This window comes from Melanerpes formicivorus, unplaced genomic scaffold (genome assembly GCF_026170545.1).
Source record: "Melanerpes formicivorus ecotype bairdi unplaced genomic scaffold, bMelFor1.0.p_v2 SCAF_30, whole genome shotgun sequence".
In the NCBI taxonomy this organism is placed as follows: Eukaryota; Metazoa; Chordata; class Aves; order Piciformes; family Picidae; genus Melanerpes; species Melanerpes formicivorus.
The window spans coordinates 2,875,396-2,902,971 of record NW_027142382.1 but is presented as its reverse complement, the minus strand read 5'-3'; the positions used below and the strand labels follow the sequence as shown (position 1 = coordinate 2,902,971).

At 38.0% G+C, this 27,576-nt stretch overlaps 1 protein-coding gene across 1 annotated transcript in view; it reads left to right on the top strand.

The window, feature by feature from the left end:
• CFAP47 (cilia and flagella associated protein 47) overlaps positions 1–27,576 on the top strand; it is a 299,349-nt gene that overhangs the window by 57,882 nt on the left and 213,891 nt on the right. The window contains exons 25-33 of the mRNA XM_068155062.1: positions 540–732; positions 3,008–3,217; positions 10,251–10,351; positions 11,317–11,445; positions 14,168–14,399; positions 15,203–15,412; positions 16,732–16,825; positions 17,366–17,494; positions 20,340–20,535. Of these exons, the coding sequence (XP_068011163.1) occupies positions 540–732; positions 3,008–3,217; positions 10,251–10,351; positions 11,317–11,445; positions 14,168–14,399; positions 15,203–15,412; positions 16,732–16,825; positions 17,366–17,494; positions 20,340–20,535 (1,494 nt within the window). The remainder of the gene's footprint in view (positions 1–539; positions 733–3,007; positions 3,218–10,250; positions 10,352–11,316; positions 11,446–14,167; positions 14,400–15,202; positions 15,413–16,731; positions 16,826–17,365; positions 17,495–20,339; positions 20,536–27,576) is intronic.

Sequence of the window (27,576 nt, the reverse complement as noted above, 5' to 3'; positions counted from 1 at the left end):
AGGCTGGGGAGAGGCCTTGAGCACAAGCCCTATGAGGAGAGGCTGAGGGAGCTGGGATTGTTTAGCCTGGAGAAGAGGAGGCTCAGGGGTGACCTCATTGCCCTCTACAACTCCCTGAAGGGTGGTTGTGGCCAGGAAGGGGTTGGTCTCTTCTCCCAGGCAATGAGCACCAGAACAAGGGGACACAGTCTCAAGCTGCGCCAGGGGAGGTTTAGACTCGAGGTGAGGAGGAAGTTCTTCACCAAGCAAGTCGTTCATCATTGGAATGTGCTGCCCAGGGAGGTGGCGGAGTCACCATCCCTGGAGGTGTTCAAGAGGAGATTGGACGTGGCACTTGGTGCCATGGTTTAGTCATGAGGTCTGTGTTGATAGGTTGGACTCAATGATCCTCGAGGTCTCTTCCAACCTTAGTTATGCTGTGATACTGTGATTTTGAGTAAGAAATCAACCCCACTGACTTTTCTTAAAAAACTCCACAAACCCACCACAACAACCCAAAAACTTTAACTTCATTTTTATTTTTTAAAATCTTTTAACAGCTCGCCCTGGGATGTATACATCTGAAATGTCACTGTGTCTAAATGACAGTCCACCACATTACAAAATAAGATTGTCTGGCACTGCAAAGTCACCACAAATAAATTTTGATCCCCCTTTTATAATGCTGATGCCAGTTCCTCTGGATGTGAAAACTGAAACAGGCGTCACTATTGTTCCAGAAGATTACTTAAGGTAAAATTCTCAAAATACCTTTGCTACAGAACTCCTCAATAATTCTTGGTTTGTTTTCTCTTTTTTTTTTTTTTTCTTTTTCTAAAATGTGAATTATTTTTTGTTTATGTAAGTTAATATTAGTTGTATGCTTACCAGAGGAAACAGTCGACGTATTTAAGACAAAATTCATGTAATGAATAATGCTGTACACTTAATAAGCCCATGTTCTGTCCTCAAAATATTCCTGCTTCATGAAGTGACCATCTTTTGATATATCTTTTTTTTTTTGTTAACTTTAGGCAGATACTTAGATCATACTAAGTTGTATTTATTTTTCTGTGTTATAATCACATAAAAAATTCTGTTTATTTTCACTGCTCCACAGATTACAAAGCACTGTTTTGAAATTTAGCTGCTTGAACAACTGATGAGGTTGTGGGTTTTGATGGTGTGGGCCTTTTGTTGTTGTTGTTGGGGTTTTTTTATCCTTAATATAATGAATAATCCATGTATTTTTGATCTTTTTATGGATCACCCTCTTTATCCAATTATTTGAATTTATAAGAAAGTTTTTTTGTAATCGTCATATTATATAGAATGCTAGTGGTTGAAAGGGACCTCTGGAACTAGCAGTGCTCAGCTCAACACCACAATTGTTCCAATTTTATAGACACCTGAATATTTTGATATTTCCAGTCACTCTTGTATACCTGTGTGCTGAAATATGTTTCCTTCCCCCCCACCCTACCATGCACATCAGCCACAGCAACCCCATGCAGTGTTACAGGCTGGGGTCAGAGTGGCTGGAGAGCGGCCAGGTAGAGAGGGACCTGGGGGTACTGGTCGATGATAGGCTGAACATGAGCCAGCAGTGTGCCCAGTCAGCCAAGAGGGCCAATGGCATCCTGGCCTGCATTAAGAACAGTGTGGCCAGCAGGAGCAGGGAGGTCATTCTGCCCCTGTACACTGCACTGGTTAGGCCACACCTCGAGTACTGTGTCCAGTTCTGGGCCCCTCAGTTTAGGAAGGAGGTTGACTTGCTGGAATGAGTCCAGAGAAGGGCAATGAAGTTGGTAAGGGGTTTGGAACACAAGCCCTATGAGGAGAGGCTGAGGGAGCTGGGGTTGCTTGGCCTGGAGAGGAGGAGACTCAGGGGTGACCTTATTGCTCTCTACAACTACCTGAAAGGAGGTTGTAGACAGGCGAATGTTGGTCTCCTCTCCCAGGCAGCCAGTACCAGAACAAGAGGACACAATCTCAGGCTGCACCAGGGGAGGTTTAGGTTGGATGTTAGGAAGAAGTTCTCTACAGAGAGAGTGATTGCCCATTGGAATGGACTGCCTGGGGAGGTGGTGGAGTCACCATCATTGGAGGTGTTCAGGAGGGGTGCTTGGTGCCATGGGTTAGTTGTTTAGGTGGGTTGGATTGGTTGATGGGTTGGACGTGATGATCTTGAAGGTCTCTTCCAACCTGTTTTTTAAAATTATTATTATTATTATTATTATTATTATTATTATTATTATTATTATCATTATCATTATCATTATCATTATCATTATCATTATCATTATCATTATCATTATCATTATTATATTATTTATTATTATTATTATTATTTCTCTGTATGTAATTAGTGAAGTGCAGTAATTAGTTTCTCATTCTTACGTAGGTATCATTTCAATACCACAACTGCAGCAAAAGCTGTGAAATTAACTTTACCTTCAAATTATTATTGTCTTATATGATTTGAGTTGTAATTTATCATGGGATTTGTCAGAAACTCAGTGGTTGGAAGGGAAAGGATTCCATATGGGCCTGTACTGCCTGCTATTCTTATTTCAGAACTGGAAACTGAAATTGCATGAATGGGGAAAGCATCCTAAGTAGCTTCATGAATTTTCCCCCTTAATATTTCTACCTTAAAACTTGCTATAACTTGTCTTATAATACTGCAGATCATTCACTATCAATGAAAGATTTAAGTTTAGGAAACCTAAAGTGTGAAAGTAATATTAATGGCTTTTTTAGCACAGTTAGAAATTGCACTTCACTCAGATGCTGCACTACTGTGGATCAGTAAAAGCATTCAGGTTTTACACGTAGAAAACAAAGGAGCCTCTAAATGCTGAAGGAATGTTAATTCTTAGTTTCACTAGATTTATACTGCAAAATGGAAGTTATTTTTCTGTATTTAACTGTGAAAAGCAGGTTTATAAATGTGTGAATCTAGGCAACAACTTAATTACTGCTGTCCTGTGAGCACAAACACCATTACTGTTTACTTTTAACACAGGCAATCACGACTTCAGGTTGAACTTCCAGAGCTTGAACTTGAAGATGGTGACAGGATTTGTCCTTTTACTGTACAGTTCACAGAAGGTCAAGATATTGTTCTTTCATCAGATGGCACAAATAAGGAACTAATTTGTCACATCAGCTTCAGATCATCTAGGCCAGTGTCATTCTTAGGGAATATATTCTTCATCGATGAAGAAGAAAACAGGTAGTGTGTGCAATTCAAATTAATTTTTAATCTTCCCTCTTTCAGCATCAATCTATTCCCCCTTTCCCTATTACTACAAGACTTGTAAACAGTCCCTCCCTTGCTTTCTTTTAGGTGGGCCTCTTTGAGTAATTTAGGAGATACTGTTTCTAAGTAAAAGATTATGTTTATTTTTTTTACAGTAAGGAACTATGCAAGAGTTCTTTGTTGTTTTGGGGTTTTTAAATTGTATTTTCATTTACAGAGTATGCTTCCTGTATGAACAGTATACAGGATGCTGTCTTATATAATTCATATATATGAGACACAGAAGTGGATAGTGAAGTATGGAAAACTGTTGGCGTCTTCTCCCTCCCTCTGTGCTGGCCTCTTCAGTGTATTCTGCACTACCTCAGTGGGACTTCCTGGATAGCAGGATCAGCCAAAGCAGGCACTGACAGAGAGAAGGGATCAGGGCCAGATGTGCTTCATGTTGTTATTTATTTGATTATGTATTTTCTCAAATGTAGTCCGGTGTGCTACATCAGAAAGCATTTGAAGTTATTGAAAGTATTGAAATTATTTGGGAATACAAGCATATGAAAAATACTAATTCCTGTTAGACTGAAATTCCTTTGGGACAGAACATTTGAAGCTTGACAGCAATGTATGTGCAGTGGTCATATCAAAATTAATCTCATTAAAACACTGTTTAGTGATGAAGAAATAAACAATCACATTTTATTTTGATTTTAAAGTTTTGTAATGGTGGAAACAAATGCAGTAGGTTTCCCCTGCCCCTAGTAAAATGTTTATTAAATATTCTGTGAAAACTTAAACATGTTCAGCCTTTGTCTCTTCTATTCTTGTCTCCTCTTGGTGAGATGGACGAGCGTGTGCAGGAGGAAGAAAGATAGACACTGTTGTGACTAAATTAATTCCTGCAGTGACTGTTTTCAGTAAAGCAAATATTTTGAAGATTAAATATCTCTGCCTTACAGCTTAGATTTTTTTTTTCTTACATAAAACTGAATTTTCTATTATTTTGATGTAAGGATTATGGACCTTTCTGTTATTGCTCCTCTCGCTGAATTAGTATTTTATATTTCTCTGTCAGATTGTTAGCCAGGAATCTATTTCTTATTCATTTGATTTAGTTCTAAGAGTTAATCATTGTGTGGGATGTGATTCATAAATGTGTGCTAAAGCTTGGAATAATTGTGAGGGAAGTGTAATTTAAGCTTATGATGAATTCTGAAATATTGCTGCTGAGCAGGCACAATATTTAGTTTTAATAACTGTTTTTATATGATGCACTAACATCTTCTCAAACCTCTTTATAGAGAAACAATCTCTTCTGCTGTGTGTTTAACTTTTTTTTCCCCTCTATTTGCCTTGAAATATTTGACTCTGTGCCTACTCAGTACAGTAATGTTCATACTGGCTTTGGAAGAAATTATTTTTATCATAAACAGAAATACTTATTTCCTTCAACTGAAAAAGTCTAAGTGCCTGAATCTCTAACTCTAATCCTGAACATATCATTGTTATTCTAATGAAGTCTATGATAATTTATGCAGACTGAGGTTTTCTTACTACTGTTAACGTTGGTATGTGCTTTGATATTCCACTCTGTAGTAATCTGTAGCTGCAATTTGTTGTTCTCTGCATATCTGCCTGTATTTCCTGCCTCTCCCTCATCAATAGAAGACCTAGGGAATGGTTTCAAACTGAAAAACCTAGTTCAACAAATTCTCTAAGCATTTGAGCAGTTTGTTTTGGAATGTGCAACTAATGAAACTGAACTGCTTTGTTAATTTGAGTCTTTTAGGAAGATAAGATTTTGAGGCCTTTGAGATCTTAAAGCCAATGAAATCTATAACCTTTTATAAGACCTATAAAAGCTAACTGGTCTTGAATAGGTTCCTGATTTGTTTAATAGGCCATGAATTCTCACAGTAGCAGTTGCAGAAGATGTATTAATTTGTCACACCTTGTCTCTTTTCATTTCCATTTTCAAAGTAATAATATGTATTTTTAAATTATTGGAACTACATTTTGAACTTCAACTTGTATTCCGTGTTCTGGGATGGAGAATTGTTTTCATATGTTGGTAAAACATCACATCTTGTATTTTAGCTGCTTAGAAGAGGAACCTTCTAAGCAAAACTAATTACAGGCATATCTCAAAGCTTGAATGTTAACCCTATTTTGGGCTTTTTTTTTTTTTTAACCTTAGGCTTCACATTGCTGACGTTGCTTTTCAAAATTCTGGGCTAAAATTTCAATAGGATTGATTTGCATCATCCATATGAAGTCCAGCTAGATAATGATATCTTATTTTTTTCCTAAAGGAGAAAGGAAACACAGAAAACATTTGAAAGACAATGGTCAATCTTGTTTTGTAGCAAACCCATATTATGTAGCTGTAAAAGAAAACTGAAGGCGTGTGGTTGTCATTTACACCAGGAATTGACTGCATGCACAGAGCCCATTAAATGGATTGCAAGAAAGTGCATTAGTATTTATTTAATGACTGCCTTAAATGAGAATTTGCAGTTAATTTCTAATGTTATTTTTAATCTCCATTCTTCCTTTTTGCTCCTTTGACTCCAAAGCAGAATAAATGAAACTTCCCTGCCCAGGGCAGATAGGAATACAGAATTAAAAGATAACAGAAAATCCAACAATGTCTTGAGCAAGTACTTAATAAATGGGAAGAGATATTTAGCTATGACATTTATTTCCTTCGGTTTGAAAAACTAAACTATAAAAAGCCTCTGTCAACATGGCATGCTTATATAGTCTCTGATTATTATTGTTATGTCTTCTAATGTACTGATTATATAAATAATTTAGCAGGAAATAAAGTTTTCTACCATCTTCATTGAAATGACATTTAGCTTATTCTTTCTAAAAAATAAGTAAACAACAGGTGGATATCACACAGTCAAAGGAAATGGTGCTCTAAGCAGCAAAATACCCTAAACCCCCAGCATGTGGTGGGTAGATAAATTGCTGTTATCAATGATGACACAAATGTGCAGAGGTTCTTGCCTACGGTTGTACTTCATCCTACAGTTCTCCGATTTCTTTCCTTCTCCTGCTGGGAAGCTGAGGAAACTCATTCTATTTCTTATGTTATTCACATTGTTTATGGCTGACACTTCAGGAATAAAGGATATTAGGGGTCTTAGCCTCTAACTACAACATGGTGCAACTGAGACATCATCACTAAAAGTTGCCTAGTTATGAGACTCTGATCATACATGAGATCTCATGGAGGGAAAATCTATGTTCCCTTTTGCTGTTGAGAAATGTACCTGACCCATGCAGCTCTTTAATAGGCACTGCTGGTAAATGTTAAATGCATATATTCTACTGGCATGCCTTAGAGAATAGCAGATGTCAATTTATTTGAGTATCATTTGAATTCAGAGAGCAGGGAGCTAGAAAGCATTGGAGTTCCTGATATTTGCATAGTTCTTTGCTTCTCATCTGATCTAATAATATATTGGCATTTTACTTTGGAAAGTTGGGAGTGTTTTTGAAAGCCAGGATGGTCTAAACCCATTAATCACTCCTATTCTATTCTGTGCTTGTGGCTTTCTACATATTGATTGTTCCTGCCAGCTGAAGCATCTGTTATTCAGGAATTAAGAACTGACATTGCTGCTGCTACTAAAAACGTGGTACTTTGCCATCCCTAAGTCTGGCATATTGTGTGAAATCACGTGTCTGTCGCTATTCATTATTACATTATTTTGATTGCTGTGGAAGCTTGAGCTCCTGCTGCAAGGAATAAGGGCCCCTCAGCATTGAGGAACTACTCATTGGTGGATAGAAATGGCAGAGCTTGCATGGGTCATCTTTTCTGCTCCCTCCAAGTTCTGTCATCTCTAGATCTCTCAAGCATTTTCTGGTGAGAGGGAGGAGGGTAGTTCTATACTTTTAAATTTCAACTCCTCATTCCCTACATGTAGATAATTCCCTTTTCTAAAAGCTCTGTAAAATGCCTCACTCATGTCAAGTTTCCTTTTGGCATTAGCCAGTTCTGCAAGCAGTTTGTTTTGTTTCTGCAACTATCAGTGTGAGCTTCCCTTAAATATTTTTTTAATTTGCCCAAGCAACATTACTACAGGAATTTGTCATTTAGATCCTAATGCCTTTGGATTCTCTCTTTAGAAACTGTTAGCGATACTCTGCATCTGTTAATGAACACTGCTGAAGAAGGGTTATTTAACTGTGCCTGTATTTCTAAAGCATTTAGGGTACGTTGATAGAAAACAAATTACTTGTTTCTGCTTAGAAAATGTCTGAAATGCTATAGAGCAAATTAAAAAGGATAAATATGTTTTGATTCAGGTTCTTTAGTCTTTCCACAACCATTGCAAGAAACAAACAAATCAGAGTTAATTTAAGAGATGTGAACAAACTGCTTTTATATAGAGTGTTGGATGGTAGTTTTTTTAATCATCACAGTCGGAGCTTTAGTTTGTGGTGATCAGCAGGTTTCAAATGTTGGCAAACACAATATATTTAATGGCCATTCTCCTGTTGTGTGTTCTTTGGAAACATGCATTAGAGAGTAAACACTGAAATAGTAGTGGCAATGATGGTTCATGTAGCTAACAAATTTTTTGCTTGCTTTATTAAGCATTAAAAAACCCAATATGCTGAATAATTTAACACATTTAGTAATTCCACATTTGCTAGTAGTACAGCTATCTTTCATGCTAATATAATAAGGCAGAATTTTATGTAATTTAGTTAAGCTCTGCTGCAAACATGTTGCACAAGACTTCTGGCTTTGCAATGGCACTTTATGAATGGTGTTATAAATAAAGTGGTACCAGGTAATTTTAGGCACATGCAGAATGTACAGGTCTTTGTAATCTATTTGCTGTATTTGTATGGAAGTATTCCTGCTTCTCTGTCTGGTGCCCTATTTTGCAGTGCTTGAAATGTGTATGATAGAGCTGTAGAATTAGTAGTTGACTATGACTTGCAGTAACCATCCACTCATTCTCAAGCTCTTTTCTTTCGCCAGCATGATTGAAGAGAAAACCATCTGTGCCCTGTTTCCTTGATCATTGTCCCCAAAGCCATGCAGTCATGCCTGATAAGTTCCAGGTCTCTTTGTCAACTTCACCAATGCCCAAGTGGAAGAGTAACAGGGCCAAGGGTCAAGTAAGCTGCATCTATCTCTCAGCAGCATGCTGGCCAGCAGCAAACCTCCCTAGATGAAGGGTCAGGTTGGGTAAATGAGGTTCTCTGTTCCCTGTAATAGGGAACTACCCATGATTATTGCTTGCAGTTCCCTGGTGTTCCTTCACACTGTTGTTCAGTTAGCATAGGTGCTTTAGTGTCCAATCTTTACTTTTTTTTAATGTTATGAACATTCTGAAGCTTTAATTATTTTAAGATAAGAATGTATTTGTATTGTATTTGCTTTTGGCTGGGTGTATTCATTTCTCGGTGAAAGAGGCATGCCCTTTGTTGGATTACTAGCAACATGGAACAGGGAGGACCTTCTCTTGCAGCAGCACTGTGAGTCTGAGGCATTGAGTACAGATGTTCTGTTGTGATGGCTGGTCTTTGTATTCCAGATTGTGCTTTAGTATCACTCATTGAATTTGGGTAACTAGTTAGGCTGTACTACAGTTCTCAAACACACGTTTCTGTGTTTCATAACTGTGCAAATCAGAGCACGAATGATGGTATGACATATGCCCAAGTTTCACCTCAGCTTTGAGGTTAGAGCTGACTGAAGTGCTCACCTTAAACTGAGAATTTGGAAAGCTGAGTACAACAACACAGACATCTGAGTTACTTTCATATAACTTGAGAGCTATGTTTTTCATTAACTTTCATGCAGCTTGCTGCCACCCCTGACCCTAGTTCTGCTATCTGAAATAAACCCAATGTATGCCTGCAGAGTATTGACAATTGTCATTTATCACAATAGTCACAAGTTGGAAGTTGGTGAACTTTTCTTTGTTGTAGTCATTTATTCTGTGTCTTTAAATGGCTTGGTAAAAGTAGAAGAAATATTGTATTCTGAGGAAATGGGTTTAAGTTGTGCCAAGGGAAGTTTAAATTGGATATTAGGAAAAACTTTACTGAGAGAGGGGTGAGGTGTTGGAACAGGATGCCCACGGAGCTGGTGGAGTCACTATCGCTGGAGGCGACGTAGAAGCATGTAGATGTGGCACTTCAGGATATAGTTTAGTGGTCATGGTAGCTGGGTTACAGCTGGACTTGTCAGTCTTAAAGGTCTTTTTCCAGCCTTGGTGATTCGGTGATCTATGACACTTGGTTTGGGAATGTACACATTCACATTTTGTGCAAACTCATAGATGTTTCTTCGCGTTGTGTGTGGCAAACCAGTGGAACACGATGCCCAGAAAGGTTGTGGAGTCTCTGTCTCTGGAGACTTTTATTTTGTGAGTTTTGTAAAGTCTCGTAGAATAAATGTTAAACCAAAATAGAAGTTGCTTTCCAAGAAAACTTCCCCTGTCAAATGTTACAGGATATATTTACAGGTTCATAGGTTGCACTGGGTTGGAAGGGGCCCTCAAAAGTCATCTTGTCCAACTGCCCTGCAGTGAGCAGGGACACCTCCAACTAGATCAGGCTGCCCAGGGCCACACTGACTTTGATCTTTAATATCTCCAGGGGCTGGGCCAGCTAACACTCTCTTTTAGGACACTTAGAAATGTCAGCTGTAATTCCAAATTTTTTCTTTTACTTGTTTCTTTTTTTTTTTTCCTTTTCAGAGAGACAGAGTTAATTTATTTCATGAAATCTCCCTTAAGTCTTGGACATTCAGATTCAGATACATACATTCTCATAGTAACACTATGAAGTGGAAATACTATGCTAAACTTAACCTTTTCAGCATCTGCAGTCCCATCTGTGTACTCTCCTACTGAACCAGAATAGTAAAGCAGCTTTCCAGACACCTTCTTTCTGTCTTTTATTTTTGTGCTGAAATATCTTGATTGTCATGGCTGAACAGGAAATGATCAATTTTGTCTTTTATTTTGAACAGGTTCTTAATACAAGTTGCTGCAACAGCAGAGAATTGCCTTCTTACTTTATACCCATATTTGGCATTTCACAGCTCTGATCAAGAAATTATCTTGAGAAGCAGTAAGCAGTCAACATTCTATCTCTTAAAATTACTTTATGTCCAGTAGTATGACCAGTATTTTTCAGTATGATAACAGGGATGTTGTCATCAAGATAGCATTTTTCCTCATTAATTCCAAAGGGATACTGCAACTACATTTTTAACAATAGTGCAATAGCTTCTATTTTCTTGTTGAAAATGAGGAAACCATATAAACAATTAGGTGATGCTTACTGAAAAATGTTGGATGAGCCTAAATCTTATAGAAAGTTTCATGAAGTTTTTTGAAGTAGGAGTAGATAAAACAGCCCAAACAACTGACAGTAAATTAACATAATTTAAATTATACTATCAGAAAATCATCATCAGTAAGTCCTAGGACAACAGTTGTGTATGTTTTGAAGAAAGAAAAGGTGAAGTGAGCCATGTGATGTTATGATAAAATGCTATCATTATTTGCCTGTTTAGAATAGTTTTCAGGTTTCTTTAATCACTGTCCCTGAAGGCTGAAGAGCATACTGATATTTTAAAGCCTTTTGAAAGCCTGTAATATGAGACTATAAATATTTGGATCTACAGCATATCTCCCCACCCTGGCCCCATTTCTGCCTGCCTCCTGCTCCCCCTCACCTTTTTGCCTGTCTGTGTATAGCTGTGGTTTTGGGAAGAGATTAGGAAAGTTATACAATTCATGTTGGAAGAGATCTGTGGGGGTCATTTAATATCTATATATGGATATAGATACACAAACGGAGATATATTTTAGAGTTGTTGGCATCTGAGATATAGCTTGATGAAACAGACAAGTTTTTTAGGTGAGCAAGTAATTCCTCAGGTCTGCAATAGATTAAGCCATGAAGACTGGATTCTAAGACTACATTAACTTAAAATAAGAGTGCTGCTTAAGCTGTAAACTTTATAAACTGTTGGGGCACAGACAATAAAATGTGTTTTCTCAGCTGCAGCTTGTGATCTCATTTTATAGCTAGTGAAGAAGGCAGTAGTGGAGAAGATATTCTGCACCCGCGTTGTAGTCCACAATCAATTTCCCATAGTAATTTCTCATCTTCCTTTGGTGCAACCACTGACTCAGCCTGTGAAGATTCTCAATCAGGTATGGTGCAGCTGTTCATGTTAAAACCTTGTGCTGCTTTTCAGTTTACTGCTCTAAAGAGATATTTTTCATATTTGTAAGCTTTGCCTGAAATTGTTATGCACATATAATCAATGAATAGGGGGAAGGCTGTTCTCTTCTGTGACACCATGCGAAACCTGGCCTAAAGTATAAAAGCAGAAACCCCCCCTCTCCTTTTAGCAGATAAAGTAGAAGAGATCAGTAGAAGAGAAGAGATCAGTCATAGTATTTAAAACACAACCAGACAGAAAGAAATAAAACCCAACAACATAACCCCCAAGCCCCTCAACAATAAAAACTACTACAAGAGCAAAGAAAAAAGAAACAAAACAAAACCCACCACCCAACCAAAAAAAACTCAAAATGTCAAGGCCTGACTTGCAATAACCTGTTTGTAGAGAAACCAGCAGAAAAATAATTACTGAACAAACCTAAGGGATTAGTTTCTCAGAAGGATATTATTTTTGTAGTCATAAACTAACTAAAGGTATACACTTTTAAAATATGCTCTATTCTGCGAGGTTATAGTTATGTTCTTAGATTAGACCTTGACATTTTTGTGGCACTTATGAGGCACTATACAAAACAACTATTGTCAGTGCGTGCCATTAACATGCTCTTCCACAAGAACTAAGAGTAATAGGTCTACTGTAAAGTTGTCAGGCGACTAGTATTTGAAGCTATTGACATCTCCTTTTTCAGCTGCTAATTTTCTAACTAGGAAGTTCACAGGATCACAGGATGTTAGGGGTTGGAAGGGACCTCCAAGATCATCGAGTTCAATCCTCCTGCCAGAGCAGGACTATAGAATCTAGCACAGGCTGCCCAGGAACACATCCAGATGGGGCTTGAAAGTCTCCAGAGAAGGAGACTTCACAACCCCTCTGGGGAACCTGTTCCAGTGCTCTGTGAACCTCACAGGGAAGAAGTTCCTCCTCATGGTGAGGTGAAACCTCCTGTGTTGTCATTTATATCCAGTACCCCTTGTCCTATCACAGGGTGCAAGTGAGAAGAGCCTGTCCCCTCCCTCTTGACCCCCAGCTCTCAGATACTTATAAACATTTATTAAATCCCCTCTCAGTCTTCTCCAGACTAAAAAGTTAGAACAATCAATGTTGCTATTGTTATTTCATCATTGTTAGGATTCCACTCTTACACACCTGCTGATGTGATCATTCTCTAATGTATTGCCAAGGCAAATAGGGATAGTTAAGCAAATTACATAGTAGCTCTTTACCAACATGATTCATTTTTAGTAGAATAACATAAGAAGAGTTCAAAAAGCAATTCAATTTCACATCTGAAAAGGCAACAAACTGGCAAAGGTAGCAGTGACAAAAGAGGGAAAAGTAATGTTGTCAGCCAGCACACACTCAGGACTGTGTGATGATTTTATAAAGGAATAACCACTTTTCTCCATATTGCACTATATATTTTTAATCTTCTTAAAATGTAACATGAACTTTTATTCACTGTCTACTGTGATAGCTTTATTTTCACGTCACTTCAACAAACATTAAAACCGCAACAGTGGTTTTAAAATACACCTTTAAGGATGGAATCATCTGACTTACTTGTGCTATGGAGAAAAGTGATTGTTTTCATTGTTATATTATGCAATATTATCATTCTTGTTGATGTTGGTAACAACAAGCAGTTGCTAAAATAGATAATCTTAACTTTAGACCAAGTAATTTCATAGGAGACAGAAGGCCTAACAGAGGGGGAGAAAGTCCAAAGGTGTAGATTGGGATGTAGGTTTAGTTATGCCTTTGCAATACCTGATACACTGTACACTACCCATGCTATGTGATTGGGCTGGGGAATTAACATTGATTTGCTGGTGAAGTTTTACCTACTGTGTCTGTATGTAAGACTTTTTTTTAAGATTGCTGCCTGTGGTTTTGCAAGCCATGCATAAATTAGTATTTTTTTTCTTGATTGGGTAATACTTTTTTTAAGTGAAGTTGAAGTCCACGAATAGGATTTTTCTATTGCCAAGATGTGTTCAAGTCACTTAAATTGTTTACTCCTGGGATAAGCTGATCATTCATTGTCTGACAGGGTTTTTGTGTGTGTGTACTGAAAATAATAGTGTGTTAAAGAACAAAAACACTGGCTTTGTTCTAGATAAAAATAAGGTGTGGTGGGTTGAAATTTCCCCCCAATATTAACTTTGCTAGACCAGCCCAGTTGGAAGCAAATGAAAGCTGTGTTTACAACCCAAAACTACAACCTATAATGGAATGCAATGAATATGTACAGATATGCAATATTTACAGGTATTGGTATTTACAATTAATAAACAGCACAAAGAGCCCCTGGTCAAAGACGAGGGGAAGCTGCTAGCTTCTCCCTCTCTGCCCCACTTTATCTCCCTGTATAAAAGGGAGAAAAGATGGAATCAGAGAAGTTTATACCAAAACAATGCAGCCAAGGTCAAGCAGGAACCAGTTAGTATCTCTCCCAGTGTGAAGAAGTGAGAAGAGAAATTGCTTTGGTACAACCAGTTTAAGTTCCTTATCTCTCCAATGGGATTGTTTAGAATTATCTTTATTTTCCTTTTTACACCCAATAGTGATTTATTTACATCTTACTACTTTTCTGCTCAAAATCTGTGAAAATTTTAAAGGCATAGCCTAAAACTACCACATAAGGAAATAAGAAAATCTCTCTGGATTTTTTTTCGTCTACCATGCAGAGTTGGAAACTACTTTTGACAGTGAGAGTGATGCGAAGATGAGCGAAGAGAGTAAAACTGACAGTCAAAGTAATGGGAGAGAAAAGAAATGTAAATTATATTTTTTTCCTGGTGAAGATAAAGAGGAGTACATCTTCTTTCAGAAAACCCGAACTGCTGTTAAGAATTGGTTCACTCTCTTTGGTTGGCCCAACGGACAAAATCCTATTTCAATCCCATATTCCCTAAGAAGGTAATGAATATCTGCTTAGGGCTAACTTATGCCAGCCTCATAAAATGATAACATGTACACTAAAGTGTTTTGGATATGATCTGAGGAATATAAACACATTCTAATGCACAGCTGTAAATGAGAATTGTAGTATCTATCTGCTATTTATAGGAAAATTCCATTCAGGTGTTATTTTTCATTTTCTCAAATGTATTTCCAACTGTGATGATCTGATCTAACATGGTGTATGCTAAGTATGCAATTCAAACTTCACATCAGTCTTAACCGAAATTGATTCTTCTCTCAGAACAAGAACAGTTCTAGCAGTTGTCCCTTCTTTGGTGGCATGAATGTTTTAACAATGTGTCTTAACAATGTGTTTTAACAATGTGTCTTTTTTAACAGATAGGGAAGCAAATTTCATAACAGTCTTGCAAATACCCTGGAAACGCATTGATCTTAGTGGTATCACTTAGTTGATCTTATTTAGCTTGCTACTGACTAGGGAGGGAGCCAATCTCCTGGAACAGGAGCACGTAGGCATTTATAAATATAATAGAAATGAAAGTTATGTTTGGCAGAAAGCAGTGACAAATACAAATTTATTTATGAAATCTTTCACATGTACTTACTAAATATTCCATGCAGTTCATAATTCTTACACTATTACGAAAGTTCTGTAAAGAGGAGACAGTGCTGTACTTTTTAGCCTTCTTGCTGCTGCTTTTACTTCGTGGTTTATTGGATTTATCATTGTTATATATAAAATGTTAGCTCATTTTGTTCATTTAAAAGGATAATATGGGAAGCTCTTTCTCTCTCAGAGATGTGTGTAAAGCCCAGATGAGCTCTTCAGAAGAAAAGGGTTTTAAACAAAACCTTGGCAAACATACAAAGACTTTGAATGACATGTTATTCCATCTGAGTGGAGAATTGTTACCAAGCGTTACGTCAAGCCAGTCATCGCACCTTGATCCAGTCGAACGAGTGTTGCAGCTCCACTGTGAGCATTCTGCATTGCTCGCTTTCCTTAAGTAAGTAGACAAGAAAATATTCAGTCCTGCGTCTTTTCTTTCTGCTTTTTAGTTTTTAAAATGGCTGTATTTTGAGCATAATTCCAGCTGAACAATATGCAGTAGATTTTGAGTTTCCATTATCTTTTGTGATCTAAGATTTATGTGTTAAGAATTGTAATTCGAACCCTCTGAGGTTTACACTAGATGAGGTGTCCTTTGGTAGGGTTATAGCCAATGCAAGACTTCTGCAGGAACTCTGCTCCCTTAATAATGAAAGAAGGTGACTTTCAACCTCATTCCTTAGACTCAGTAGAGTCAGATAAGATTTGTCTTTAGTGATCTTACCGTATTGCTGATGCTCTTTGTACTGTAATTACTAGCTTTAGCAAAAGTTTTGTAGATTGACTTTGTAATCTCTTAGTCTTTCATACTGATAATATGCTAAGAAATGGAAGTGCTACTTCTGAACAGATATAATTATTAGCTACCTTCATTGATAAGATTATCTTGTCACATAATACTGAACAATCCTCAAAGTTGGTGCAAATCAAAAAAGGCTGAGAAATTCTTCATCCTTCTTGGCTGTCACTAACTGTGAAACAGAGAAGAATCTAACTTCAGAGAAAGCCTAATGTCATGATATCTTAGAGATCATCAGAAACCCTGATACACAGCATTATTACTTCTTTTTACCATCCCCCACCTAGTGCCATTTAAAACCCATCATTTGCATAATGTTCTAAATAAAGCTTTTTGTCTGAGAATAACAGACAGTGATGTAGCTGTATCTGAACATTAGTGGATTGCTGAAGAATGTCTTGACAGCATATAACCAGAAAACTCTCACTAATTCCACCCTACTGATTATTCTTCTGGAGTGTTGCATCATTCCAGAAATCAAAACATTGAGTACATGGTACTATAGAATCATGAAATCATTTAGGTGGGAAAAGACCTTTAAGTTCATCAAATCCAAACGTAGACCTAACACTGCCCAGACCACCACTAAGCCATGTCCCTGAGTGGCAAGTCCATGTCTTTTAAATAGCTCGTGGGTTGGTGAATCAGCCACTTCTCTGACTATCCTTTATGGATGAGGCCAGTCAGTCCAGAGCTGTATATGCTTTTAGCATTTAGTTGTAGGCATAGAAATTGAACATGAACTTCATAAATAGAAGCTATCTAAAGTAATTAATAGAACTGCATAATTAGTCCAAAGTGTACTCAGCTACAATTCAGAAGAGCTTATGCTAGGCTGACCCAGTTGAAAATGTTGGACTGGTTGTAAAAATAGTTATCTTGCTACCATATGAACTTTTCCTGCTTTATGATTTCAGAAGCAAAGGAGCCTATCTTCCTCATGTTATGCCAGAATTTCTGCTTGAACCTGATGACTACAAGAAATGGATTCAAGTGCAAATTGTAAGTTGTGTTTGTCTGGATTCTTTTTGGTGTTGATTGGTTCTGTTTAATCTGTAGTTTTGGGTTTTTTTAAATGTAAACAAAGAGCACATACTTTATGTCCCTTGAAGACTAATGGAAGTTCTCTGTGGACCATGAGTATTGCTGTCATGGTGTCTGTTTTGGTACACCATTTACAACCTAATCTCCTGGTTTTTCTGTTCCATTCCTTTCTATACTGCTGATGCCTGTGATTCACTTCTAACAGATATGTTTTCTCAAAGTAGAATTAATTTTACTGCTTTCTACTGACTGTAACATTAAAAAAAAAATTTCCTTTGTGTTGCTTCTCTGTCCTGACTGCTGCTTTCAACTCCTGTCAGTTCTGTATCATGCTTCTTAATCCTGAGAGAGCAGCACAAGGCAAATAGTTCTAGTGCTGATCACTATTACACTATAGTAAACATTATCAGTCATTTATGCCATTGATTCTTTGTTGTCCTTTTGTAAATTTCCTATCCAAACTGTTGAAATGAATACTGAAAATAAATTCCATTCTTTCATCTGAAGGGTCACATGGCTGAGTTGAAAACAGGAGATGTGGAAAACTCAGACAAGCTTCTATTCATTCTGGAGGACAGCACATTTGAGACAATGAGCAAACGAGCTTGGATGGATGTGCTACTGCAGATTTACAAGGTGAATTGTAGATATATTTACTGCTTGTATTCTGAAGTACTGATAGCAAAAAACTTTGGAAAATGATGTGTGATATAATCAAGAGACCTCTTTGCCATGGGCGTAGTGGAACACTGAAACAGGTTGCTCACGGAGATAGTTGAGGCCCCATCCTTGGAGATATTCAAGGTCAGGCTCAAAAGGGCTCTGGGCAACCTGATCTAGTTGAGGATGCCCCTGCTCATGGCAGGGCAGTTGGGCTAGATGACCTTTGGAAGTGTCTTCCAACCCAAACCATCCTATGATGCTATAATTTTTCCAAACAGATCTATAAAAGCAAATAAAGTGTTTACTTCTTCTCTAACAGAGAACAAAAGTGAGAAAATTTTCATTTTCTTAGGTATGAAACTTTAACAGTGTGTTAATATGTTTGTCCTGTGGTGATTAATTGCTGTCTGGAGTTAAACCACAGTCCATTCCCACAAGCCCCCATTCCCCCTCCCTCCCCCAGCCCCCAACCAGATGGAATGTAACACCAAACCAGACCTCTGGGTTGAGGTAATGAATTTAATTCCTTTAAAGATAGAGTTGAACTTGGGCTTCACAAATGGAATAAATTTGTATTTTTAATTTTTTACTGGGTTTAGATAAAAATGTTTGGTTTAGATAAAAATATGTCTAAATCATGCTATCTAAAGTAAGCACTGATGTGCTCACCAGTGGTCAGTAAAGTTTGTATGCCTAAGCCCAAACACTTCTTTCTTTTGTAAGAGACAGACAATGAATGAAAAACATAAATATTATTTGGTCTTCCCAGTAGAAGACAGGCATGGACATGTTGGACTGGGACTCCAGTGAAGGGCTCCATGATTTAAGAGACTGGAGCATCTGTCGTACAGGCAGAAACTGAGAAACCTGAAACACTTCAGCCAGGAGAAGAGAGGGTTCAAAGGGAGATTTAGTCAATGTGTGTAAAGACCTGGTAGGAGGGGGTAAAGAAGACAGGACCATACTCTCCTCGGTAGTACCCAGTGACATGAGAGGCAGCAGGCACAAAAATAAGAAAATACAGGAAATGCCCTGTAAGCATAAGAAACACTTTTATGGTGAGAGGAGTCATACATAGGACTTTTCTTGCTAAGAGACAGTACAAGTATGTCATGGGTAAATAGCATTTCCTGTTTTCTTCTAGATGTATTTGGCATTACTCTTTCCAGTTTTGATCAGGTTATACTGATGAAGGAATATTGTAATAAATCAGTGGGCCAAGGCACTACCTTTTGAGAAAACATGAAATAGTTTGTTTGATTGTGGTTTTGGCTGTTATTTTCTTCAGAGTTGTATCTGATATAAAAGTTTGAGATTCTATTTCCCTTAAGACACTTCTGTGCAAATACATAAAGTTCCATGGAGAGAAATCCAAATAATTTAATTAAGTTAGCTCAGCCATCTCTGCATGGAACTAGATTTTCCTGAATTGAAATGCTTCAGGGTTCAGAAAGGAATTTCAAAGTGACTTTTAAAGTTGTAATTAAATATGGATGCTCTAATTTAAGTCTTGTGTACATTAATAGTTAACTGGGTTTTGTCTATTAGTATATCATAAAAGGGTTTTCAGAAAAACTTGAAAGCAATGGATGACATCATGTCAGCTGGAAAGAAGAAAAAAACTCAGATGGAAATGTGAAGCTTTGTAAATGTAACTGTGTGACAGTGAAGGCACACATTGCTATAGCTGCATCATACCATATGTAAGAGGGATCCTCTCCATCTGCAGCAAATGGAGTGATTAAAACGTTGGAACATTTTGCCTGAGAAGCTGATGCCTTCTCTAATGTACCTGTTAAAATATGCTATTGAAAACTAATGTGAAGAGAAACAATTACAAAAGCGGTGCAAGCTGTTTCATTCTGATTAGATGAAATGGCATTTTCTTTATGTATGTATAGATCAGGGAATTACACATCACTGGGGCTGTTTAAGGGAGTTGCTGCTCTCCCCATATTGTATGTACACCAAGATTACCCTGTTCCAGGTGCAAAATATGGCACTTCCTCTTGTAAATGTCATATGGTTGGTGAATGCCCAGCTTTCTAGTTCTATCCAGATCTCACTCTTACACCTCTCTGCCCTTTAGGGAATCCACCACTCCTCCTAAGTTAGCATCATCAGCAAATTGTACATCCAATTTCTGCATCCAGATCACTTATACAATCTCTAAAGAGCACTGGCCCTAAAATTAAGCCTGAGGCAACCTCACTGATGGCTGGCTGCCAGACTGTAACCCCATTTACTGTAACTCTTTGAGTTCAAGACATCAGCCAGTTGTTCAAATGGACTTTCTAGCTGTACGCTGGACATTGTATCTTTCTAATGAAATGAAATTAAAATGGTTAAACAGGACTTTCCCCTCATCAACTAGCTATGACCAATTACTCTGTTATTTCACAACTGTTTTCCCAGCATAAGCTTCTCCATAATGTTACCAGGCCATGAAGTGAGACTAACAGGCCTATAATTACCAGACTCTTCCTTCTTTTTGTTCCTGTAAACTGGAATAATATTTGCCAGTTTTCAGTCAGCTGGGACCTTTCCAGACTCCAAAGACCACTTGGAAGTTTGTTTGGATTTTGTGTGAGGAAGCAAAGGAAATTGCTAAAAACCTCAGTGAATCTGTTCTCTTGTGTGTGATACTTGTATGTGTAATGTCTTAAACCTTTTCTGAATTATAAAACCTTTTGAGTTTGAATTGGTTGCATTGTTTTGGTTTTTTGTTTGTTTGTTTTTTGTGTTTGGGTTTTTTTGAGTCACTCACCTTGAATGTGTCTTTACGGTTTGTTCTTAAAGACACTGCTTCTCATTTCAGGTGTTTGTTCTTCCTCGTGTTTCTGCGTGTAACGTTACTAATCTGCTCAGCTTGGGAAAAGTGAGGAGCATGCCAAGAATAAAGTCAGAATCTTTAAACAGTAATACATATTTTCCACATGAACGAACCATCCTCACCTGGCTGAATGAACATTATGAGAAGAATCGAAAAACTGTGTGGAAAGATTGTCAGAAAGGTGAAAGAATTCTTTCACTATATTCTAATCCTCCTTTTGTAGACTTTAAAGATTTTTATTCATAGGGATATCATGACAGTCTGCCACTCAAAATATTTTTGAGAGGCAAGTTATTGCCTATGCAGAACTATTCCCTTTCCTCGTGTTTGTGTCCCAAGATCAGCATCTTTTGACTAGCGCTGTTCATGAAGCGTCTTCTGTGTTATGTGTGTTCTAATTAGCCATAATGGTAAAGTTAGTTTCTAACTAGGCATAAAGGTGATGTATGGTGAGTATTCTCACTTTCTGCTCTCCATTAATGATCTTGTTAAGGAAGTGCTAACAATAATCTCTTTCTCTTAATTTTTCTGTTCAGAGTAGCATGGAGTTGTTATCATTTGTGCTTATAGTGGTGTGTTTGAGACCTTGCTTTTCAGAAGATATAGAATAATTTTTGTATTGCCTTTATTCTAATGACATTTAGGAAGGTAATGGAGACCAAGGTTAGAGATTATAAATCTTATCCTATTTGCAAGTTCAGTTTGACACCTGATGATCACTTGAATAATGTTAAACAAAATGACCTGTTCCATTTATGACTGACAGGCAGTTTTGATATTCAAATCTGACAAAATTGTTCAACCAGCAGTAATTATTGCTTCTGTTTCCTTGTGTTTTTTTTTCCCCTTTTGCTTCTTGACCCTAACTTCATTCCCTCTTTCAGAACTAAGTTTGGAAGAAAGGACAGTCTGATGATGATCAGGGGAGTAGTCAAGAATGACTCATAAACCAGAGATAGAAAAAACTGTAATTTTTGCCTTGAGTGAATTCTGACCTGTCTGAATTATGGCTTATCTCTTTGTATATCATCTTCCAGAAGTCTCATTTGGGCATATTCTTTACCTTCCATATGCTTTGACTATCCCATTGCTTTTCTAATTTTACTGTATAGAAGCAATTTATACTAAGTATTCTCAACTGTATTAAATAATTATGCTGGTAAGATTGAGAGGTCAGTCTATGCCTCTTACATCCAATAGGAATAGATTTCTACCTGTCAACTCATACTTTGGGTCTGATCTGCTCAAGGAGCTTCCTGAGCAGAAATACCATGCCTGCAGTGTGTAGTAGTGTTTACAATGTGTTATTTTCTTATTATCTGTGTCCAGTTCCTGTCTCAGTGGAGCTGTCTTACAGTTGTGAGCTCTTTGCTGGGTATTATCTGAGTCTCCTGTATATAGATGACAACTTGCAGAGAGAATGGCTAGAGACCTGGGCAGTGTTGTGGCTCACCATAAATGCTGCGTGGATATATTCCTAAACCCCACTCTCTGTTCTGTTTATTGTAGATTCTAGATGTTGAGGCATGGCTAGCCTTGTTCTGTCCTGTGGGAACTCAAAACTGCATTTTGGATGTCAAAATGCATCCTATTTAACATGGACTTTAAATTGAATTACAATGTCTAAAGATGCAAGGAGTGAATCTGAACCATAAAGTGTACATCTAGTGAACACTAATGGGATAAAACCATCCAGATGTCTCATTCCAAATGGAATATCTATGGAGAATGTTAGTTTAGTTTGAGTTTTGGTTTTTTTTTTGGTAATGCTCATGTGGTTATCATCAATTGTTGTTGTTTTGTTTTTTTAAGTTAAAGGCACCCAAAAGGTTGGCCTTTAAAAAGAATGATTTAATTACAATATTTGGGTTATCAGCAAATAATAGTAACTTGTATGAAAGAACATTCACAGGATAGATGACTCAGTAGGCTAGTATATTCATTTGTGCAGACCTCTTTGCAGTTTTAGCTGTGGGTCACAGGTGAAGATACATTATCTGGTTGCTGCCAAGGGACATTTATCTGCATTAAAGTTATCTTTTACAATTTCTCTTAATTATACTTTTTCTGCTTTAAGAGAAGTGAGATTGGAATGAGAAGGCAGAGATTACATATGCTTTCCGTGTGTGGGAAGTTAGGTACTGCCTTGCTATATTGACCTGTATATAGCTTTTTTGGTTCATGCATTTTGGTTCTTCATAGTTTCATAGTTTCATTCAGGGTTGGAAGGGACCACAAGGATCATCTAGTTCCAACCCCCCTGCCATGGGCAGGGACACCCTACACTAGATCAGGCTGGCCAGAGCCTCATCCAGCCTGCTCTTAAACACCCCCAGGGATGGGGCCTCGACCACCTCCCTGGACAACCCATTCCAGGGTCTCACCACTCTCATGGTGAAGAACCTCCTCCTCACATCCAGCCTGAATCTCCCCACCTCCAGCTTCATTCCATTCCCCCTAGTCCTATCACTACCTGAGATCCTGAGAAGTCCCTCCCCAGCCTTCCTGTAGGCCCCCTTCAGATACTGGAAGGCCACAATGAGGTCACCTCGGAGCCTTCTCTTCTGCAGACTGAACAGCCCCAACTCCTTCAGTCTGTCCTCACAGGAGAGGTGCTCCAGCCCTCTGATCATCCTTGTGGCCCTTCTCTGGACACGTTCCAGCACCTCCACATGCCTCTTGTAATAGGGGCTCCAGAACTGGACACAGTACTCCAGGTGGGGTCTCACCAGGGCTGAGTAGAGGGGGAGGATCACCTCCCTCGACCTGCTGGCCACACTTCTCCTGATGCAGCCCAGGATCTGATTGGCTTTGTGGGCTGCAAGTGCACATTGAGAGCTCATGTTGAGCTTTTTGTCCACCAGCACCCCCAAGTCTGTCTCCTCAGTGCTACTTTCCAGCCAGTTACTGCCCATCCTGTATTTGTGCCTGGGATTGCCTCGACCCAGATGCAGGACCCTGCACTTGCTCTTATTGAACTTCATGAGGTTGGCTTGTGCCCACCTCTCCAGCCTGTCAAGGTCCCTCTGGATGGCCTCCCTTCCCTCCAGCATGTCTGCTGCACCACACAGCTTGGTGTCATCAGCAAACTTGCTGAGGGTGCACTCAATGCCACTGTCCATGTCCCCCACAAAGATGTTGAACAAGACAGGTCCCAGGACTGATCCCTGAGGGACTCCGCTTGTCACTGGTCTCCACTGGGACATGGACACATGCAAGAGGACACACAAAGAGCTTCGTGTATGAATATGAGCACACCCTTTTGTTTTGCTTCTGTTTCCACTTCCCTCACAAATACTATCTGAATGAGTGTTGCTAAAGATACAATAGTTTGCAAAAAAATAGAAAAATCAAATTACGAGCATCATAATCTTAAGCGCATTATAAACGTTCTTAGCTTCTCTAGCTGTGATCTTACACTGTTTTGTTCCACAATGTTTCTTTGAATCCTCTGGTTTAGCCTTCATTTTCCTCTTATTTTCTTTTTCTTTTGCTGCCTTAGAATGAATTGAGTAGTCAGTATGAATGTACAAAGGAGGAATTATACTCGACCAACCTGATTGCCTTCCACAATGACAGGACTAGCTCTAGAGTACAGGTGGAAAGCAGTGGATGTTGTTAGTCTCAGTTTTGGCAAGGCTTTCTACAGCCTCCCATAACATCATCATAAACAAACTGGTGGGGTACAGGCTAGGCAAGAGGTCAGTGAGATAGACTGAAATTAGACTGAACTTCCAGGCTCATGGGTTGTGATCAGTGGCATGAAATCTGGCTGGAGGCTGGTCACCAGTAATGTACCTCAGGGGTCATTGGACTGAATTTGTTTTTTTAAGGTCATACACTAAAGAGATTTCAGCAGATGTAATATGCTGATGTGCTGTGGGTCCTTTAAATGTTGTGAATTAAGGTTAATCATCAAATTTATACTTGGATATTTTCACATTTTTAATCATGTTAGCATTTAATTAAACATCTAAACAGGCATTTTTAGAAGAACAGTTAAAAGTGTCATAAGAAAAATGTCAAATTGTAGTAAAAGTTTATACAACTCAACTGAAAATCCCAAATAATGTCAATTTTTGTTGCTAGTATTTGCTTAATATCACTACTTTTAAGAGAAGGATTAGTTCTTTATTCTTCCTACAGTCTGGATCAGAGGGCAATTACCATTTTTTGCTTAACATTTATGTGCCTGCATATTATTATTCAAACACTACATTGAATGAAGAATTAACCCTGACTAGCAATATGTCTTCAACATGGAGCTCTTGGGTGATCCATTCCTGCTAAATAAATGAAGATCTATCCAGGCCACATTTCTTAGTCTTTCCTTTGATACCTAAGCTACTTAAAGTGAAATGTGACAGTGAGCCATGCAACTGCAGGGCAGAGAAGTTTAAAATACAAATCTTTATTACTTCTTTCTAAAGTTGAAGATAACTATGCCATTCATCAGAACTCTTCTCTTGCAAGAATTAAGACATCAATAGCTTAGAGAGAACATTAACAAGAAGTGTGCTTATCTCCACATCTTCTGCCCTTGCTGCTACTAAAAAAGAAACACATTTTAAAAGCAGCTTGGCATTTGTTTTGGGAGGGCAGGCTTGTAGCAGGTCTTAATGACAATAAAATGGAAAACCATGTTGAAATTTAAGACCAAATGCTATAAGGCTGCAAAATGCCACTTTGCCTATTCTGCAGAGACCTTAATTATATGTGAAATATAAGATTCACAGCCTACTTAAATAATTTCTTAAACAGAAGAAAAATTTGCAAATGAGTGAATTAAATTGCCATGTGAGAAGTTGTATGTCTCTCCTTTTGTAGTTATGATTATTACCATGGTAAAATAAATTATATTGGGAAATAAGGGTTTTTCTTGAATGTATCCCAGGAAAATATTGAAAAGAGTAGATAATTCCACACTGAATATAAGATATTAGAGAGTACCACATCCAGTAAATTGAACAATATCATCATAGAATGTTTTGGGGTGGGAGAAACCTCAAACCTCCCTTCCATGGGAAGTAACACTTTCCCTAGGCCAGGTTGCTTAAAACCCTATCCAACCTGGTCTTGATCGCTTCCAGGGAAGGGACATACAGACCTTCTCTCGCCAACCTGTTCCAGAGTCTCTCTACCCTCACAGTAAAAATCTTTCCTCCTATTATCTATCCTCTTTCAGTTTAAAACTGTTACCCCTTACTGCAGCACTATCCTTCAAATAAAGAATCCATCCCCATCCTTCCTGTTCTAAGTACTAGAAGGATGCTATAGAGCCTCTTTGGAGCCTTCTTTTCTCCAGGTTGAATAAACTCACTCTCCCAGCCTGTCCCCATAGAAGAAGTGCTTCAACCTCCTGAACATCTTTGTAATGCTCTTCTGGAACCACTTGAACAGGCCCATGTCATTCTTATGCTGGGGGCCCCAAAGCTGGATGCAGTACTCCAGATGGGATCCCACTGGAGTGGAGTAGAGGGGAAGAATCACCTCCCTTGACCTACTAGCCGTGATTGTCTTGATGCAGCCCAGGATGTGCTGTGAACACATATTGCCATCTGATTAATTTTCAATGTTAGAAAAATAGTTTTGAAAGTGACCTGCTAATCTAGAGGATTTTCATACCATTCAGTGATTTTAAAACTAGTTCTCTTTCCAACAAGACTCAGAGAATTGTTTGCATTGGAGGAGACCTTTGAGATCATCTAGTCTAACTGTTCTCCAACTACCAAATCCTGGTGCTAACCCATGTTGCTCATCACCATGTCTGCCTCTTTCAAACACCCCCAACTTTCTGTTGAAGAGCAACAAAGTGGAGGCTGGTGTAAAGTATAACTATTCTTATGCATAAAAGTTTAAGGAATTTGTAAATATAAGATGTTATTTGGGATAATAATAACAATACACAAAAATAAACACAATAAACAAAAATAGAGCTGTGTAGAGAGTGAAAGAAGGTTAGAAATTCTTTTTATGAGCAGAAAGGTTCATTGCCTCAGGGTAAAAGCCTTTGGCAACAGATGGGAATAAATGAGACATATCCCCTGTGCATCCATTTTTCTGTCATTGCCCCATGTGGTTCTTCTTGAACTTTTCTACTTAGAATTATTACAAATTGACAGTGGGATTAAATCTATCTGCCCCTGGTATTTCAGGAGTTCTTAGAAGAGTAATTACCAGTTTTGATGAGCACAGCCTGTGGCATCCAGCCTAAAGTAGGAACTGTAATTTGTCTACAAGTCTCTTGTTTCTCATGTTAGGATAAATATAGCCTCCCATACTCGATACACCAAAAGCAGATACATTATCATTCTGTTATCCTAAATACATTTTAGGGAAAACATAACAGACTAAAAAGAAATATTCAAAGGCACATTTCCTCTCATCTTTCTTATACTTTGCGTTGCCTATTTTAGTATCATAATTTTAAACCTTGTCTTGGTTCTAATGTCAGCACTTAGAGAAAAGGTTATTGCTACATATTTTTTTCTGTAAATGTTTGTATTATTCAGTACCAGATTTAAGCTATTGAAACAGAACTGTAGGCATTATTATGGCTGTAGATTAGTTCCACCTCAAGACATTTTCAGATCCCAGAATAAGAAGTTGTTTTATAATATTATAAACTATCATTACTGCAATAATATATGTTAAAAATGAGATGCCACTATAGTTTGAAGGTTTGTCTAGCTCAGTATTTCACCTCCCACAGAAGATGCTTAGAGAAACCATGCAAACATACGGCAGTGCTTCCTTTGTGCATCCTTTGAGAATTCCTGGTTTGAAATTCGAGACTACTTGAGACGAAGGTGATAATTCTCTAAGATTGTACTAGGGGCCAACAGCTTTAAAGAGTTCATTTTGACTATTAGCAATGGGATGTTTTAGCTATTTTGAACCAGTGAAATGTTTGACATCATAAACATTGGGAAAAACGGCTTTGGAGATTGCTGGGAACTCTTGACCCAATTAGGCATTTTTCTGGGGTGTTTCTTTGAATTAAACCACTACCATCTATCTTGAACGAGATACTTTGTTACCAGCTTTCTTTACTACATAGTGAGCCAGTGAGTTAGACTCAGTGAGATAAAGCATACTGATGGATCAGCTGCTAAAAGCAAAACTTGAAAATACCTCATAGTAAAGCACAGAAGAAAGGGAGAATGAGAACAGAAAAATCTTTCATTATCATGTGCAAAGACTAGATGAACTATATCCATAG